General features: G+C 39.5%; 1 protein-coding gene across 2 annotated transcripts in view; it reads left to right on the top strand.

The window, feature by feature from the left end:
• LOC121861516 (endothelin-converting enzyme homolog) overlaps positions 1–21,209 on the top strand; it is a 132,179-nt gene that overhangs the window by 22,274 nt on the left and 88,696 nt on the right. The window contains exon 1 of one of the 2 annotated variants that reach the window (XM_042359325.1): positions 4,952–5,252. The exons of the other annotated variant lie outside the window; for it this stretch is intronic. Coding sequence (XP_042215259.1) covers positions 5,226–5,252 — 27 coding nt within the window. The 5' untranslated portion in view covers positions 4,952–5,225. Of the gene's footprint in view, positions 1–4,951; positions 5,253–21,209 lie in introns of those variants that run through there. 2 annotated transcript variants of the gene reach the window in all.

Consider the following 21,209-nt stretch of genomic DNA (forward strand, 5'->3'; position numbering starts at 1 on the left):
CAAGTTTTCGTTATGCAGCTAATGATCTCTATGCCGATTTTTGGCCGTCAAGCGTAACATTTCAAGGTCATTATTGTTGTTTGATAATTTGGTGTTTATAAACTAACCCAGAATATTTAAAGACCGTAGCCTAGTTGTTGAAGCGTAGTACGGAAGGCAATACTTTATAACTGCGTGTTGGAGGAGTGTATGTTTGTAAAGGACATATGTGTTATCTTACTCTCTTCAACAGCGAGTGAGTGGCCAGGACTACAGGAATAAATCTCGCTTCATTGGTCTCATAAATTGCAGTATATACCAGGCCAAGTTAATTAAGTTCTGAACGTACGATAATGAGGATAGAATTCACAACATTATTTCCGGCCAAGTAGATAAATAACAAATTCATTTCCCTGTAAGTTTAGAAATTATAACAATTTCCCACAAAGTATAGAAATAAAAATTTTCCTCAAAGAATAGAGATACACTAATAACTTTATTCCCACGTATACCAAAGAATTAAAATATGATCATTGCACAAACAAGGAAATTACAGGCGACGCCATATTGGATTTCACTGTTATATAAAATTGTCTTGATTTGCCAGAGGGCCAGTCATAACCTTCCGTGTTAAAAAACCCAGTCCAGATAATTATAAATAATTTTTAAAATATCGTAACAGCATCGCTTCAGACCACGGCTTATAAATATTTTTTTTTTCTCTGATAATTTTGGTGACAATACTCTTGCATGTAACATGCTATTGTAGGAGATTCTGCACCGAGAGGCAGAAGTGTTAATACTGACTTAACTAACAGATTTAATTTACGATCCTTCGTCTCTTTTAATGTTGTTGCTATTTTGTATTTATTTATTTATTTTTTAATTGGAGTACTTCACCAGCCAGAGTTATTTCAACAATATCTCGTTGTCTCTTTGATCATAATATTTAACACACGTTTATGTCCCTATAACTGAGGCTTCTCGTTGCTGTTTTACGTTACTGTACGAAACAATAGTGTTGAAAATTCATATCAAAACCCTTAACGGACTGTATTCACCATTTCATTATTTGTTAGTTTTAAAAAGTGATATAACATAAAACGAAATCATTAGGAAATACACCCTAAAGCTTTTAGTTATTGAACGACAGAAGAACATTAAAACAATAGCGAATGATAAGACATTTCCATTATTATATACCATTATTTTTTAATAAAGTTAAGAGAAAAATAACACTGAATTGATGTTATGCAAAGAGGAATGAGTGAAAAGGTTTGAAAACCAACATTAATTCTTTCTGTCACTTCGTCAAGAGCTTATTTCCTGTTTATGGCTTAATGTGAGCGTTCAGCCGTTACACCCGCCCGCCCGCCCGCTCACCAACACCTTCATCTATCTTCACTACTCTCACCCTCGTCTTGCTCTCTGACCGTAATAACACTCAGAGTTATATTAAAACATTCATAGATCATCAACAGTGCGGTCTCTCCAATCTCCAAAGAATTAAAATAAATAAAAAACTTTGTATAATAGCCTATACTTAAGACCCTAAGTGAATGAAAAGCAATAACTATCTTTCAATATAATGGAATTCCGTCATTCATGTGTAATAATCAGCTTTCATTCATAAGATGTAAATACTAAATAATGTAAATTCTAGGTCGTGTTGTATAAAAGACGCTTCAGTTTGGTGACGTTTCCGGCCACATTGACAAGATGAGGCTGGGAATCGTTTCTTTGTTTAATTACAGTTGTGTTGTGTGTCTTGTTACTAGCTCTGCTTATACACACACACACACACACGTGTGAGGGTAAGGGAAGAGTTGTGTATCAGAAAAAGCGTATACTACCTGCCTAGCTGTTACAACTTACAGTACCTTTATCAATCCAACTTAATTAACTTCAATATCTCACTCCATTTACCAAGAGTCAATTGTTCCACCATAATTTTTTTTCCGCATTCTGACAATAAAATTTAACGAAAGGTTGCGATGACGTCACCAAGTGTTTTCGTCAGGCAGTCTCCCACGTTGTTGACTAGGCGAGATTACGGACTATTAAATTTAAAACTTGCCACTTCAGTGCACCAATAAACGTTGCCACAAATATTGGATCCTCCAGGGTGAAAGAGGATGGGGTAGAATTCCAGTAACTAAACGTATTTCACCATTTTCTTTGGTCTATAAGTTAATTAACATTCATAATTATCACTTGGAATTATCCTAGTATACTGTAACAAATACCCCCAGAACATTTCCTTTAAATTCGGTAAAATTTCTGTAAATTCATTAACTTTTCAGCCATCCCCGTAAAGGACTACTGAAATTATGAAATATTTATTCTTGAAATACGGATTAAAACAAAATCACCACATACAGAACATGGTTATAAAAAGGAAATATTGATTCAGGCACACAGTATAGCTTAGCACAGCCTATGATATTTTATAGTTTATGATAGACGAGCTAAAATTTCCTGATAGCGTGTTATCTATTGGGTGATAAACAAGCTGTACTTTTATAACAACGATAACAGTTTGGGATGTTATTTATTTTAATGTACAATATATAGCGAGTATGATACAGTATATTATATTTTATTTATACACACACAGTGGTCATTCAAACACTGAAGCTTTAAACTCTTACGAAGAAGTTTATTTGCACGTGAAAATTTCCTCGATCTTAAAAATTTGCAAATATTGGGTATCCTTCCCACACACCCCTCCTCCCTCCTCATCACCTCCCTCCCTACCCCCTCCTCTTCCACCTCCCTCCCCGTTACCTCGCTCTCTACCTCCCCATCACCTCTTTCCCTCCCTCCTCATCACTTCCACCCCTCCCTCCTTCACCTCCCACCCTCCCTTCCTGTCTTCCTCCCTCCCCATCACCTCCCCACTACCACCCACCCAGAACTTCCACCACCTTCGGGTTATATTGCGTATCAACCTGTGATATTAGACCCTGAGGAGCGCTATCTGTGGCACCTGCTGAAGCTACCTGGATATGTATTGATAGAAGATACATTTATTTCTTTTTAACAGTTGGTCCTGACAAATTATTATTATTACTATTATTGATCGTTATTCTTGTTGTTATCATTAATATTAGTAGTATTCCTAAATGTTTCTTTAATTATTATTATTATTATAAGTACCGAGTTATTAGTAATAGTTAGTATCGATTGTTCATATTTCATTTGAATAATTATATTATATATTAATGACTTTATTATTTATTGGGAGCTGTTTCTTACCCCTATTTGTAGTGATTGTTATGCCTTGGTGAGTATATGCACCAGCTTATTGGTTGCCACAAGTCCGTCCGTCGCACCCATGTTAAAACGGAATGACAAATTTCCATCGTAGAGCAATTTTTTTTTTCATTATGTAAATTTTTAGATTCCATGATTGCATTTTCAAACCATTTGGACGAATTTTTTCCGCTTTTTATTTTTTAGTTTTACTTTTTTTTATTCGTGTTTTCGGACATATACTGGAATTTGTAGTTAGTGGAGCATTGGTTAGGTTTATAAACATCAGTCGGGTTTTAAGTGATGTTAGATTATGTTCAATATGGGTTTCCTACCTAATTTCTTTGACAAATAGAGAGATAAATTTTCGTTATTTTTCTTGGGTGATGTCTAGTATATAATTTGATTTTTAGAGGGTACGAGCTTAAGGATATCGGTTATTGATGTCTTGAAATACATTACAACAACATGTGTTTAAGGCAGTGAGGGAGAGGACTGTTTAGTATCATGTGTGCAAGTGTTGAGGGAGGGAGTGATGGGTAAGAGGTGAGAATTGGTCGGGGAGACAGAGAGAGGTTACATGCAGGGAGAGGTGTCAAATACTCGTTCCAAAAAGTATCTTTATTGAAACAGTCCGAGAAATTTCAAAATGAACATCGGAACTCGTGTTGTCTCTGTTGGCTTGTCAGAATCCATCGTCCGTTGTGTAATAATGTCTTACAAATTAGTTAAGGTATTTTTTGGAGCGAGTACGTTAAAGTTTTCCACTCGACGCACGAAACTACGACGGCCAATGTAATAACGAAATTGGGTTCACCTAATTATTATGCACCCTAGTTTATCTCATCTGAAGATAAACCACCCTGACGCTATCCTAACCTAACGTAACTTAACACCATTTTAACCAAATCTAACGTAACCTAATACTAACCTAACCTCGAGTAACCTAACACTAACCTACCCTATCCTATTTTAACCTAACGCTCCTCCAACCTAACACTATCTTAACATAACATAACATTAACCTAACGAGTCATGCTGAAACTAACTGTATAGACGAGAAGTAAATACCGAGGGACAGTCTTTGAGAGTGTATGGACTGAGACTGTCATACCTCCAGTCATAAACAGAACTGTGACAAGAGACGAGTGTTGTTAGTGTACAGTACAGTTAAAAGAGGTCGGTCATATAAGGGGTTCGGAGTTGGCATGGTATATGTTTTAGGGACTTGTGTGTGTGTGTTATAAGACCCCTTAGCACACTATGAAGGTTATATAAGACTCATTAACACTGAATGTTTTCTTTACGTGTCAACAACATACTGTCAACAACATACTGTACAACACCCATTGAACCCAAAAACCAATTTGGCATCAGCTCAGAACCCGTAATATGACCCCATAACTTGTTTACCAGGAGGAGTGAGTCAGGCGGGCACGAAGAAATGATCAAGTTATTGCTTTGAGTTTTTAATAATAATGATCAGATATCGTCACCATGGATTTAGCAGTTTATGAAATTCGGTTTTATGTTACTAATGATAAAAGGATATTTTGAGTCACTTGAAGATTAGGCAACCCCAGTTTAATTTCACTTGATTAAACACCTGAACGCTACCTGGGTTAGCATTATGATGTTTCATTAGGTGAAATAAGCTGACCTGTGTAATCATCAGGTGATTTCTCTTCTCTTTTTTTTCCTCAGCCAGAAGGTATAAACAGTATCTGCGTCTTAATTTTACCACACTACGGAAAACCGCCACTCTTGACGTCACATTTAATTTGTCAACAATCAAAGCCGCGTTCACACCCCGCGTGACGTCAGACATAGTGTGACGCAACATTCGACCACTCTTTAAAGCTTACATCGTGACGTCATCATCGAGAGGCAATCTGCCGAAGGGGTGAAGTGGAGCCCCCTGCTGGCTATTGATCAGCGACAACAGCGGGATCATCATCATCATCGTCTCTGCCACTCACGAAGAAGCCGCCATGACCTACTATGTCAAGCTGCAGCAGGTAAGACACACACACACACACACACACACACACACACACACACACACTACTACTACTACTATTATTATATTTTTTAAACGTGGCCTCCAGCCTCCCCCAATAGCCACACCTTCGCCGCCATTTTATTACTTTAATATTAAATATCCTAATACATAAGTAGCTATCCTAGCTATGTTGTGTTAGTTGAGCTGCAGATCTATGAGGCATTCAGTGACTGTAGCCTCATAGTCAAGGTCTGCAACTGTTGTCGGCTTGGGGCCGAAGCACTCGTTCCCCTGAGGCAGAGCAAAGCCAACCGAATGAGAAAAGACAGTCGACATCTGCTGCCTCTGTTCAGAGATCACCTCCGCGAGTCTGGCATAGAAGCATCTTGCACTTGGTCCCATCCCACCAGAGGTTGTGAACACTAGAGGAGTGAAGCTGCCTTGATCAACGTTCTGAATTCTCTCCCTGTATGGCCTACTACTATTCCACCTAAACTGCCGGTGGGTTCTTGTTGGAGCTCTGTAAGCATGTCTGTCAGATTTTTCGTTCGAGGTTTACTCCCGTAGCCTTATACCTACCAAGATTAATCTGCAAGGCAGTGGGGAAGTGGTTGGTAGGCGCCAGGACGTGTCCACATGCCAGTGGGCCTATGCGCCGTCCCTCTGGGGAACAAGCAGTGCCTGCACTTTAACACTAACATAATGCTGCCACACTAGACGCTTTACACCACCTTGTGCACACACACACACACACACACACACACACACACACACACACACACACACACACACACACACACACATTGAAAACAGTATTGCCAAACATGAACAACAATAACAAAATTCTATAAATCACTACAGCATCAATAATAATTATAATAATAATAAAATAGCCATAACCCACAATTATTACCAAAACAATAACAATATTGAAACAATAACAAACAATACTCACTCAAGAACAATAACACAACACACAACAAAACAGAAACAGAACATTTTACAAAAACAACAGGAAAATCTTTTGTAATTTAGAATAATAATTTTATAAATGTTTTCCTGGTGATCTGGTGACTAGACAGAACACACAGGTAGAACAATGAGAACGAGGATACAACATAAGAACAAAAATAACATACAAAGAGAACAATAACAACGGATATAACAACAAAATAACACACAATAATACCAGGGATATAACAGGAAGAACAACAGGTTAGAGAACCAAAGAACACACACAAGATGAGCAATAAGGACGGTGACAATGACAGCTTTCTCACCACCAGCCCCTGATGGCCACCCTCCCCTCCCCAGTCAACCGGATGCTGTCAGTGAGTGGCATCGCTGTATCGATCTGTGGCACTCCGTATCTCACCTGTGATTGAAGAGAGTTTTTAGTGAATTGGCCAGTTGTCGAGAGGGCGGGAGGAATACTTCACTGTGTTTACTCCCCGACAGGTGGTTCCTGAGTATGTGTTCACTTCCCCGGTAGGTGGTTCTTGAGGGCGAGTAACGTGTAACACTTCCCTCGAGACTTACTACTGAAATAATGTTGTCCACCTAAAATTTGATGTGTATTTATAGAAAATCTAGATACACACACACACACACACACACACACACATGTAGTGTACAGCCCTGTAAATGTATTGAACACATATCATTATGTCTAAAGCACATGTAAGTTTGTATATTTTCAGCAACTCTATTAATAAACCGTTTATTATTATTATTACACACACACAGAGATATAAACACTCATCCAGATGGCGTCAGTGGCCTCAGTTCTTATCAGATTTCCATACTGCGACGATAACCTTGTGCCGGGTGGTTGCTGGCGGGAGTGTCAGCAGGGAGTGGGGTGGCAGGGTGGTGGTGGTAGCAGGGAGGAGATGAGAGGCTGTGGTGGTGCTTGACCTGCATCTTGTCTTCAGCTTATTAATGAGATTTTACTGCTGCGTCGGGTTGGAAACTTCATCAGTCGTCCCGTGAGAGTTAAGTCCCTTGATGATGTGTTCTTGTTTTTCTCTTATTGACAAACATTTCCGCCACAATAGTATCAGCTTTCTTTATCACTTGAAGATTCGCCCCCCTCCACCCAGCTTATCTCACCTGAAGATCAACCACCCAAACTCAGTTAAGAATGAGTGTGTGTGTGATCAGCTTTAGTACAGAGGCGATGGCGTTGCTAAAATTTAATGACCAAGTGTCGAATAGAGGCGATGGCGCTGCTACAGTAAATATCCATCGCTGTGTCGAACAACAAGATACGATAGGCAGTGATACACAGTTATCTCCATCGAAGAAAATCCTGCATTGTATCGCACCACTGCTCGCCACTTCCTCTTCAGAATGTCGAGTATCTTGTGTGTTGCAGCTCCCACAGTTGCCTTCCCTTACTCTTCCAGTCAGGATTTAACCTAGGATGAAAATTTACTGTCATACCCCAATAAAAAAATAATAATAATTTAACCAGGGGTGTATCTTGTACAGTATGTATGGTCTTAACTTCTCCTATGGGTTCATCTTTTAGACACTGTCCTATAGTTCAGTGCATACAGTAGGTCCTTCTCTACACGTTGTCCCAAGTATAGTGCTGTGATTCGTGTGTGTAGTGTACTGTATATTCATTCGAGATATACTGTCAAAAGTTGTCGTGATGATATTTGCTATTGTTTTGAATACCCGCATTGTCTGTACAGTACATTGTTTGTATATCCGCATTGTCTATGTAATTACATTGCTTGTATACCCGCACTAGCTCTGTATACTTGCACTGCCAATATACATGGTGAATCAATGTAAATTTGTATGAGGAATTTACTGAATAACTATAAATTATCTATACTATACACGTGCGTGCATTGAGTGATCGGACACACAGGAACACATTTCGTTAATTTTTTTAGCCTAATCCTGTACCTGTACTGAGCTTTATCATAATTACAGGGGATGTTCTTCAGGAAACACTTTTAGAGACTGGCAAAGGACAATACAATATTTTGCTTTCATGTGAGTGCGAGGCGGCGGCGCGGTGAGCCCCACGTCCAGAACTTTTTGTTAACTTTGACCTTCCTCACCTCGTCCTCTAACACGCACGCACGCGCACACACACACACACACACACACACACACACATATATATATACAAAGTCCAACAGATAAGGTTAAATTAGGTTATCTCATTAAATAGACATAAAAACGTATCTAAAAAATACGCGACATAAAAGACCAAGAATTTATATGGTAAGTCGAAATTGTTTTAGTTTTAGATTTTTTTTTAGATTGCCCACGAGGAGGCTAGTTTATTGGGCACCCCCTTACATCCCGATAGCCCAACACATTCATACTGTATACACCCAGACCCCGATAACCCAACACATTCATACTGTATACACTCTGACCCCGATAACCCAACACATTCATACTGTATACACTCTGACCCCGATAACCCAACACATTCATGCTGTATACACTCTGACCCCGATAACCCAACACATTCATACTGTATACACTCTGACCCCGATAACCCAACACATTCATGCTGTATACACTCTGACCCCGATAACCCAACACATTCATACTGTATACACTCTGACCCCGATAACCCAACACATTCATGCTGTATACACTCTGACCCCGATAACATTCATGCTGTATACCCCAGACCCCGATAACTCAAATATCATGCTGTATACACCTGACCCCGATAACCCAACACATTCATACTGAAACACCCTGACCCCTGATAACCCAACACATTCATACTGTATACACCCTGACCCCGATAACCCAACACATTCATACTGTATACACCAGACCCCGATAACCCAACACATTCATGCTGTATACACCCAGACCCTCGATAACCCAACACATTCATACTGTATACACCCTGACCCCGATAACCCAACACATTCATACTGTATACACTCTGACCCCGATAACCCAACACATTCATACTGTATACACCCAGACCCCGATAACCCAACACATTCATGCTGTATACACCCAGACCCTGATAACTCAACATCATGCTGTATACACCCAGACCCCGATAACCCAACACATTCATACTGTATACCTCTGACCTGATAACCCAACACATTCATACTGTATACACCCTGACCCCGATAACCCAACACATTCATACTGTATACACTCTGGACCCCGATAACCCAACACATTCATACTGTATACACCCTGACCCTGATAACCCAACACATTCATGCTGTATACACCCTGACCCCGATAACCCAACATTCATACTGTATACACTCTGACCCCGATAACCAACACATTCATGCTGTATACACCCTGACCACGATAACTCAACACTTTCATACTGTATACGCTCTGACCCCGATAACCCAACACATTCATGCTGTATACATCTCCGACCCCGATAACCCAACACATTCATACTGTATACACTCTGACCCCGATAACCCAACACATTCATACGTATACACTCTGAACCCCGATAACCCAACACATTCATACTGTATACACCTAGACCCCGGATAACCCAACACATTCATACTGTATACCCTGACCGATAACCCAACACATTCATGCTGTATACACTCTGAACCCCGATAACCCAACACATTCATACTGTATACTGACCCCGATAACCCAACTCATTCATACTGTATACACTCTGACCCCGATAACCCAACACATTCATGATGAATACACCCAGACCCCGATAACCCAACACATTCATACTGTATACACTCTGACCCCGATAACCCAATACACATTCATGCTGTATCACCTGACCCCGACAACCCAACACATTCATGATGTATACCCAGACCCCGATAACTCCAACACATTCATACTGTATACACTTGAACCCCGATAACCCAACACATTCATGCTGTATACACTCTGAACCCCGATAACCCAACACATTCATGCTGTATACACCCAGACCCCGATAACCCAACAATTCATGCTGTATACACTCTGAACCCCGATAACCCAACACATTCATGCTGTATACACTCTGAACCCCGATAACCCAACACATTCATGCTGTATACACTCTGAACCCCGATAACCCAACACATTCATGCTGTATACACTCTGAACCCGATAACCCAACACATTCATGCTGTATACACCCAGACCCCGATAACCCAACACATTCATGCTGTATGACACTCTGAACCCCGATAACCCAACACATTCATGCTGTATACACTCTGAACCCCGATAACCCAACACATTCATACGTATACACTCTGAACCCTGATAACCCAACACATTCATGCTGTATACCTGAACCCCGATAACCCAACACATTCATGCTGTATACACCCAGACCCCGATAACCCAACACATTCATGCTGTATACACCCAGACCCCGATAACCCAACAACATTCATACTGTATACACTCTGACCCCGATAACCCAACACATTCATGCTGTATACACTCTGACCTGATAACCCAACACATTCATACTGTATACACTCTGACCCCGATAACCCAAACACATTCATACTGTATACACTCTGACCCCGATAACCCAACACATTCATGCTGTATACACTCTGACCCCGATAACCCAACACATTCATGCTGTATACACCCAGACCCCGATAACCCAACACATTCATACTGTATACACTCAGACCCCGATAACCCAACACGTTCATACTGTATACACTCTGACCCGATAACCCAACACATTCATGCTGTATACCTGACCCTGATAACTCCAACAACACATTCATGCTGTATACACCTGACCCTGATAACCCAACACATTCATGCTGTATACACTCTGACCCCGATAACTCAACACATTCATACTGTATACACTCTGACCCCGATAACCCAACACATTCATACCGTATAACACCCAGACCCTGATAACTCCAACACATTCATACTGTATACACTCTGAACCCCGATAACCCAACACATTCATGCTGTATACACTCTGAACCCCGATAACCCAACACATTCATGCTGTATACACCCAGACCCTGATAACCCAACATTTCATGCTGTATACACTCTGAACCCCGATAACTCAACACATTCATGCTGTATACACTTGAACCCCGATAACCCAACATTCATGCTGTATACACTCTGAACCCCGATAACCCAACACATTCATGCTGTATACACTCTGAACCCCGATAACCCAACACATTCATGCTGTATACACCCAGACCCCGATAACCCAACACATTCATGCTGTATATACACTCTGAACCCCGATAACTCCAACACATTCATGCTGTATACACTCTGAACCCCGATAACCCAACACATTCATACGTATACACCTGAACCCCGATAACCCAACACATTCATGCTGTATACACTCTGAACCCCGATAACCCAACACATTCATGCTGTATACACCCAGACCCCGATAACCCAACACATTCATGCTGTATACACCCAGACCCCGATAACCCAACACATTCATACTGTATACACTCTGACCCCGATAACCCAACATTCATGCTGTATACACTTGACCGATAACTCCAACACATTCATACTGTATACACTTGACCCTGATAACCCAACACATTCATACTGTATACACTCTGACCCCGATAACCCAACACATTCATGCTGTATAACTCTGACCCCGATAACCCAACACATTCATGCTGTATACACCCAGACCCTGATAACCCAACACATTCATACTGTATACACCCAGACCCCGATAACCCAACACGTTCATACTGTATACACCTGACCCCGATAACCCAACACATTCATGCTGTATACACTCTGACCCTGATAACCCAACACATTCATGCTGTATACACCCTGACCCCGATAACTCCAACACATTCATACTGTATACACTCTGACCCCGATAACCCAACACATTCATACTGTATACACTCTGACCCGATAACCCAACACATTCATACCGTATACACCCAGACCCTGATAACCCAACACATTCATCCGTATACACCTTTACCCCGATAACCCAACACATTCATACCGTATACACCCAGACCCCGATAACCCAACACATTCATACTGTATACACAACCGCATCCAGCCCATACGTGCACGAACTGATCGCTATAAGAACAGCCCAGTCCCAACCATTGTAAAATTATCAATAACTTGTAATAAACCAGTGTATTCACTCCAGTAAACACTACTCCTTGCACTGTCACTATGTTGAAATGAACTGTAGTTTGAGCTTTTCCCCATCTAGTTATTATATGTCTTATTTGGGTCACTTATTACTGGTATATTATTTGTAATTCGTAACCCATTCCCCAAATATGTAACTGTATATTTTCAGCCTTCTGGCTGCCAAGCTCTTTCAATAAACCGTTAATTATTATTATTATTATTATTACACCCTGACCCCGATAACCCAACACATTCATGCTGTATACACTCTGACCCTGATAACCCAACACATTCATACTGTATACACCCTGACCCCGATAACCCAACACATTAACATACTATAAACGCCTTGGTTAAGGGCGTTCAGGTGACGGGCAAGTCGAAGGAATGATTGAAACCCGCCTTTTGACGCATTCAATATTTATTGGTGAGGTCAAAACTTGCAGAGAACAAGACGTTCATTAGTATTACATGGTGATCTATCTGATACATAATTAGTTAGTCTCAGACGATTTATATTAATTATAATTGAGAGCATAGTGACATGATACAAAGTTCATAACTTTATTAATCTTAGCTACACTTCATTCCGCGTTGTCTTATTGCTCCAGATAAGGCAGGAACGAGTAGGCATAATTTGTCCACAATATTTCAGTACTGAGGGGTATGTCATCACTTTGGCTGTACTTACAAGTGCGGGTCAATGCGAACCAGTATGGTGTTCCAAGGAAAATAGTACTGTGTTAATTGTTCCAGCACAAAACTCGGCCAGATTGGGAGTCGGTGTTCACCACTGCTAGCAGAGGGCTGGTCCTCACAGCATCACTTGAGAGAGCGATCTCCTGGAGTCCAGGCGGCCACGCCACCCTTTAAACCATACATTTAGCAGAATCAGGACCTCTTGTCCGTAAACACCGCCCACCCCCAATCTTTGTTCGGGTAGCAGCAAACGCCGGCACTCACACGCCAGCGGTGATAACATAAACCATGACCCCGATAATCCAACACCCAATATAAGTCCTGACCCCGGTAACTGGATTGTCAAAAACGACCCAGTGTAAATTGAATCCGGTTTGGACTTATCAAACAGAAACAATACAAAAATCAAAAGTATTGTCTATCAAAACAAACACCAGAGACGCAAACAAACACTAACAAATAAGAACTACATTAGCAAACATTTAAAACACACTAGCAAACAAAAACAAAACACAGGAACAAACAAAACAAAGGCACAAACAAGCAAACAACAAAAACAAACAATGTACTAACAAACAAAAACAAATGCACAAATAAACACAAACAAACAAACAATACACAAACAATCAACAACAAAACAACGGCACAAACAAACACTCAAACAAAAACAAAGGCACTAACAAACAAAAAAAACACAGGCACAACCAAACAAACAATACACAAACACCAACAAAAATAAATAACAAAGACTAACAAACACTGAAACAAAAACAAAGTTCAGAAAATGATAATCACACGAGAACTGTGAACAACAAAACAAACAATGACAAACAAATACACACGCAGCGACAAAGACCACACAAACAATACCACGAAGCAAACAATAATAAAAGGAATAACGAATACACGCAAGCAACACAAACAAGTACACAAGTAATAAAACGAATCATAAAATAACAAACAAATACACACAAACACAATACATTCAATAAATAACAAACAACACAAGCAACAAACGTAATTACGCACTAGCAACGCAAACAAATACACTAACAGCACAAACAAATACAGGCTATCAAACAAAATACACACTATCAACGGCAAACAAACACACACTAGCAACACAAATATACTAGCAACAAACAAATACACACTAGCAACATAAGCAAAACACACTAACAACACAAATACACACTAACAACACAAATATACTAGCAACAAACAAATACTACTAACAACACACATACACACTAGAAACAAACAAATACACACTAACAACACAAACAAATACACTCTAACAACACAAACAAATACACACTAACAACACAAATACTAGCAAAAAACAAATACTACACTAACAACACACACATACACACTAGAAACAAAACAAATACACACTAACAACACAAATACACACTAACAACACAAACAAATACACACTAACAACACAAATACACACTAGTAACACAAACAAATACACACTAACAACACAAACAAATACACACTAACAACAAATACCAACAACACAAATACACACTCAACAACACAAACAAATACACACTAACAACACAAATACACACTAACAACACAAAACAAATACACACTAACAAAACAAATACACACTAACAACACAAATACACACTAACAACACAAACAAATGCACACCTAACAACACAAATACACACTAGCAACACAAACAAATACGCACTAACAAAACAAATACACACTAGCAACACAAACAAATACACACTAACAAAACAAATACACACTAGCAACACAAACAAATACACACTAACAAAACAAATACACACTAACAACACAAATACACACTAACAACACAAACAAATACACACTAACAACACAAATACACACTAGCAACACAAACAAATACACACTAACAACAAAAAAACAAATACACACTAACAACACAAATACACACTAACAACACAAATACACACTAACAACACAAACAAATACACACTAACAAAACAAATGCACACTAACAACACAAATACACACTAACAACACAAACAAATACACACTAACAACACAAATACACACTAGCAACACAAACAAATACACACTAAAAACAAATACACACTAACAATGATACAACAAACATGCACACACAAACAAATGAATACACAATAAATACAAACAAATACACACTAACAACACAAATACAACCTAACAACACAAACAAATACACACTAACAACACAAATACACACTAGCAACACAAACAAACACAACAAAATATCAACAAACAAATACACACTAACAACACAAATACACACTAACAACACAAACAACACACTAACAACACAAATACACACTAGCAACACAAACAAATACACACTAACAAAACAAATACACACTAACAACACAAATACAGACTAACAACACAAACAAATACACACTAACAACACAAATACAAACTAGCATCACAAACAAGCAACAAACACATCCTTCAGAGGACGAGAAGGAGGATGTGATAATTTCATTAATCTGTTGCTTCTCTCTCTCTCTCTCTCTCTCTCTCTCTCTCTCTCTCTCTCTCTCTCTACTGTATAGCTTCGTACCCCCGTGAGTAGTACCTCTTCCATGGTGCTTGTTGATTTGGTTAGGTTAGGGAGGGAGGTAAGACGTGGTAAGTGAGGGAGAGTGGGAGAGCAGTAGGGGAAGGAGGGAGATAGGGAGGTAGGAAAGGGTAAGTGAGGGAGAGTGGGAGGAAGGGAGGTAAGAAGTAATTGAGGGAGAGGGGAGGGAAGAAGGATAAGTGAGGGAGAGTGGGAGGAAGGGAGGTAGAAGGAGTAATTGAGGGAGGAGCGGGAGGTAAGGAGGTTTGAGGGAGAGCGGGAGGTAAGAAGGGTTAAGTGAGGGAGGGAGGGACACACTAATAATAGACAGCAACACAGCCCGAAACACTCTACACCAAGGCGGGGGTGAGGGGAAGGAGAGGTGAACGTGAGGCATAGTGCAACGGGGGAGGAGGAGGAAGACTATGAAGAGGAGAGAGGATAAAACCCACTGGTAAAGAAGAGGAAGAGGAGTATAAATAGCAGGGAAGTCGATGAAGGAGGTACTGTGAGATGTTTGCTGTGAGCTAGCATTAATGAGGCAACACACACACAGTCACCATTCCCTCAATTGTTAAAAAAAAAAACCTCTTACAATCACCACCACACGTGTCAAATGCCAGGTTTGTGATCATTTCGGCTTGTTTGCTTAAAAGTTTACCCGACATCAGTGTAAAAAAAAAAGCCCGCTCTTTAAAGTCAACGCCAGGTACAGTCCCCTTCAGTAGTGCGTTTACAGGGGCTGAAGTGTTATATCATCGTCGTCAAAAACTCAAAGGGTTGTATCATCGTCGTCAAAGGGTTAAACCATCGTCGTCAAAGGGTTAAAGTAATGTACACTCACGCGCCATAGTTTCCATGCACCCTCTACCCCTTGTCCTGACTCGATGGAAGTCGTAGCCTTGGCTTCATACCGAACGTCCCCCTCCCCATCGTTCAGTGGTACTATCGTGGACAAAAGTTCGCTCCTTCCCAAACTGAAGCAGTCCCGACCCGCACAGCACACCCGCACCAGAGATAACAATCGGGGTAAGTCGAGTTGGAGACTCATTCCCGTGTCTCACTTTCACTTCAGGGAGCGAACTTTTGTCGATAGTCAATGTTAGCAGCTCGAAGCTTCGCTATATTGTACGAATAGCAGTTCATGATGTAATGAGAGAATATATGCACGATACAGGTTTTTTGGTGACTTCACGACACTTTATTTACCATAACTATACTTAACATCAATATACAAGAGGGAGTAGCGGTGGAGGGTGCATGGCGCGTGAGTGTACCTGTATTAATAGCATAATTCAGTGAAGCTTATTGTTGTATTAACCCCTTCCGTACAGTGAGTTATTTCACCCAATGAATATGATAACCCCATACTAAAGGGGTTAACTTACCGTACTCAAGGGGTTAACTTATCGTACTCAAGGGGTTAACTTATCGTACTCACGGGGTTAACTTATCGTACTGATGGGGTTAATCAATCATTCTCAAGAGGTTTAATTATTTTACTCAAGGGTTAAATCATCGTACTCAACGGGTTAATTGTACTCAAGGGGTTAAATAATCGTACTCAAGGGGTTAAGTTATTCTCATGGGTATAAATCATCGTACTCAAGGGGTTAAATCATCGTACTCAGTGGGTTAAATCATCGTACTCAGTGGGTTAAATCATCGTACTCAGTGGGTTAAATCATCGTACTCAGTGGGTTAAATCATCGTACTCACGAGGTTAAATAATTGTACTCAGGGGTTAAATAATCGTACAAGGGTTAAGTTATTCTCATGGTATAAATCATCATCGGGGGTTAAATCATCGTACTCAGTGGGTTAAATCATCGTACTCAGTGGGTTAAATCATCGTACTCAGTGGGTTAAATCATCGTACTCAGTGGGTTAAATCATCGTACTCACGAGGTTAAATCTTTGTACTCAGGGTTAAATCATCGTACTTAAGGGTTAATCATCTCTTACTCACGGTGTTAAGTCATCGTACTCACAGGGTTAAGTCATCGTATCACGGGGTTAAATCATTGTACCGGGGTTAAACCATCGTACTCAGTGGGTTAAATCATCGTACTCAGTGGGTTAAATCATCGTACTCAGTGGGTTAAATCATCGTACTCAGTGGGTTAAATCATCGTACTCAGTGGGTTAAATCATCGTACTCACGAGGTTAAATCTTTGTACTCAAGGGGTTAAATCATCGTACTTAAGGGTTAAATCATCTTACTCACGGTGTTAAGTCATCGTACTCACGGGGTTAAGTCATCGTACTCACGAGGTTAAATCATTGTACTCAAGGGGTTAAATCATCGTACTCACAAGGGGTTAAATCATCCGTACTCACGGGGTTAAGTCATCGTACTCACGAGGTTAAATCATTGTACTCAAGGGGTTAAATCATCTTACTCACGGTGTTAAGTCATCGTACTCACGGGGTTAAGTCATCGTACTCACAAGGTTAAATCATTGTGCCCCAAGGGTTAAATCATCGTACTTAAGGGTTAAATCATCATACTCACAAGGTTAAATCATCGTACTCACAAGGTTAAATCATCGTACTCACGGGGTTGACTCATCGCACTGAAGGGGTTAGTTAAGTGATGTATCCCCCTGGTGGCCATTCTAGGAACTAATTTTGACCCTCTCTTCGTCTCCAGGCTAGTGTTTTGAGAACATTTTAGCATTTGTGGCATTATTCCCTATTGTCTTGTCTCGTCTTATGTTTTTGTTCTTTGTTAGTTGTCTTGGGAACTGATATTTTCTTGGGGGGGAGTGGGTGGGGTGGGGTAGGGTGGGGTGGGGTGGAGTGGGGTGGGGTGGAGTGGGGGGTAGGGTGGGGTAGGGTGGAGTGGGGTGGGGTTTGGTAGGGTCGGGTGGGGTGGAGTAATAATTTAAACGCCATATCAATTTCTAGCAGATCTGAAACCCAATTACAGAACACATGGTTAAAAATAAATAATAAATAAATAAACGTATCTTCCTGGATGGGTCCGATGAATTTCGAAATGATCAATACGACTCGTGTTGTCTCGGTAGGGTTGCCAAAGGTCTTCTTGCTTGTGGACCGTATCTTGCCATTGTGTCACCTGATAATACTTGGGGTAAGGTAGCGTCTTCATGTTTATGGCTGTGTTGTTTTAAGGTCTACCGTTACCTGTTCTGGGAATGTATTTATTGCATTTGTCAGGCGGTCTTGTGTACAGACAGTCAATTGGCAATATCTTGACCAATATGCTTGTAATTTTCAGTTCAAATGACGTCTAGAAACGACGAGGGTTTTTTTCATAACATACAAATGACATTAGAATTACTGTGTATTTCAACATAACATTTACACACAGCCTTAGAATATGCATTTCTTCAAAAATATTTATAACCGACCTTGGGATATTTACCACCGACCTCTGACGTCATCTCCAACGGGTCCCCCTCACAAAATAAAATAATCTGTATACAGTGCCCAGTATTTTACATAATCTGGTATAGGCGGCTTCATATATATATATATATATATATATATATATATATATATATATATATATATATATATATATATATATATATATATATATATATATATATATATATATATATAACGAAGAGGAGAACCAGGGAAAACACAAACATCTTGACTAAGTTGGGTTTCTTTAATCACTACTAACGTTTCGGAAAAAAAATATTTTCCATCTGAGCCTAGAAAAAAAAAGTTTTTAAAAAGTTTTAAAAATACAGGTGATATACAATAAAAACGTAACATTATACCAAAATTTACCTTCCATAAAATTTAAAGAAAGAGCACTCCAATTTAAAACCGACAAAAATGACGAGACCTACGTACAAAGCTAAAATCAGGAAAAAATAAATAAAAATATGCAGGGGGTAATACCTTAATTTAGACGAGCCTTATTGCGAAAAACACAACAATTCACAGGAAGCCGTATCACAAATGTATGGCTTTACTTTATACTGATGCAAGGCTTCTAATGAGGAGGTCCGTCTCACAGTCGCTCCTGCCAAGAACTGAGAATTCAGACAGCGAAAACGGGTGGTCATGTTGGTGGGCGTGGTTACGGATAGCTGAATGTGGTGGTTGTGTGATTAACTGGCCTGTTCGGGTGGAACGGCCCAAGTGTTCATGGATGCGAGTTATTAAATGTCTTTTTGTTTTTCCTATATATGCTGCCCTACAGCTAGCACACGTAAATTGATAAACAACTGAGGATTGCAGGTGTGTGGGTATGGTGACTTTAATTTTAAAGAATTTTTTAATTGAGCTCTGGGTTATGAAGACTAGTCTAAGAGACATTGTTGGATAGGAGTAATTGAAAAGCTTCTGAAGTGTCCGGGATAGTGAAATAGATAAAATATTTAGGGACGGTGTGGATTTGAGGCTGTTTGGGACTAAAAAACCTATTAAGGGTTTTGCCAATATAAGTGTCTGTAAATCTCTTAGGGAAACCATTGTTAAAGAGTAGTTCATTTATGTATTTTAGTTCAATGTCCAAGTGGAAATAGCTTGAACATATATTAAAGGCTCTGTTGGTAAGAGTACGTACTAGATTACGTTTGTAATTAAGAGGAATAAAAGATGAAAATTTTGAACTCAAACCAGTGAAAGTTGGTTTTCTGTATAAGGCTGTCTCGAAACTATTATGAAGACGGTGGATATTAACATCAAGCCATGGAAAAATATTTTCCTTTTCCAATTCACAAGTAAATTTGATGTTGCCATGTTTCGAATTTAAACAATTCACCCGTTTTCGCCGTCTGATTTCTCAGTTCTTGGCAAGAGCAACTGTGAGACGGAACTCCTCATTATAAAAGCCTTGCATCAGTTTAAAGTAATAAAGCCATCCATTTGTGATATAAGTGGCTCTCCTGTGAATTGCCGTGTTTTTCGCATCAAGATTCGTCAATTAAAGTAATATCCCTGTATATTTTTATTTCAATTTTTTCCTGATTTTAGCTTGTACGTAGGTCTCGCTTAATTTTGGTTTGTTTTAAATTGGAGTTCTCTCTTTAAATTTTGTGGAATAAAATTTAAGTAAATGTTTTGTTTATTGTATATAATCTTAAATTTTTAAAACTTTTTAAAACATTTGTTTCTCTAGGCTCTGATGATGGAAAATGATTTTTTCCCTTGAAACGTTGGTGATTAAAGAAACCCAACTTAGTTTGGTAGATGTTGTGTTTTCCTGGTTCTCCTCTCTTTCGTTATGAAACTCAAATGCCCTCCAATGTAACAAGTCCATTATTGTTGATATATATATATATATATATATATATATATATATATATATATATATATATATATATATATATATATATTTGTAACCGGCTCTAAATGGCTGACTTCACTTTCACTTGACTTGGGGTTTATTAAATTTAATAGATGCGGTGAAGCAAGTAGGAAGCGCTTTCTTTTGAGAAAAATAAATCCCGAAATTCAGCACACAAGAACACTTAAATCTACTACAATAAAATGAACTGTCTGTGACCTGTGGAAGGATAGCGTCTGTGACTGGGATGAATGAGACACACTGTAAAATTCTAGACACT

Source organism: Homarus americanus, unplaced genomic scaffold (genome assembly GCF_018991925.1).
Source record: "Homarus americanus isolate GMGI-L3 unplaced genomic scaffold, GMGI_Hamer_2.0 scaffold24260, whole genome shotgun sequence".
NCBI classification, from domain to species: Eukaryota; Metazoa; Arthropoda; class Malacostraca; order Decapoda; family Nephropidae; genus Homarus; species Homarus americanus.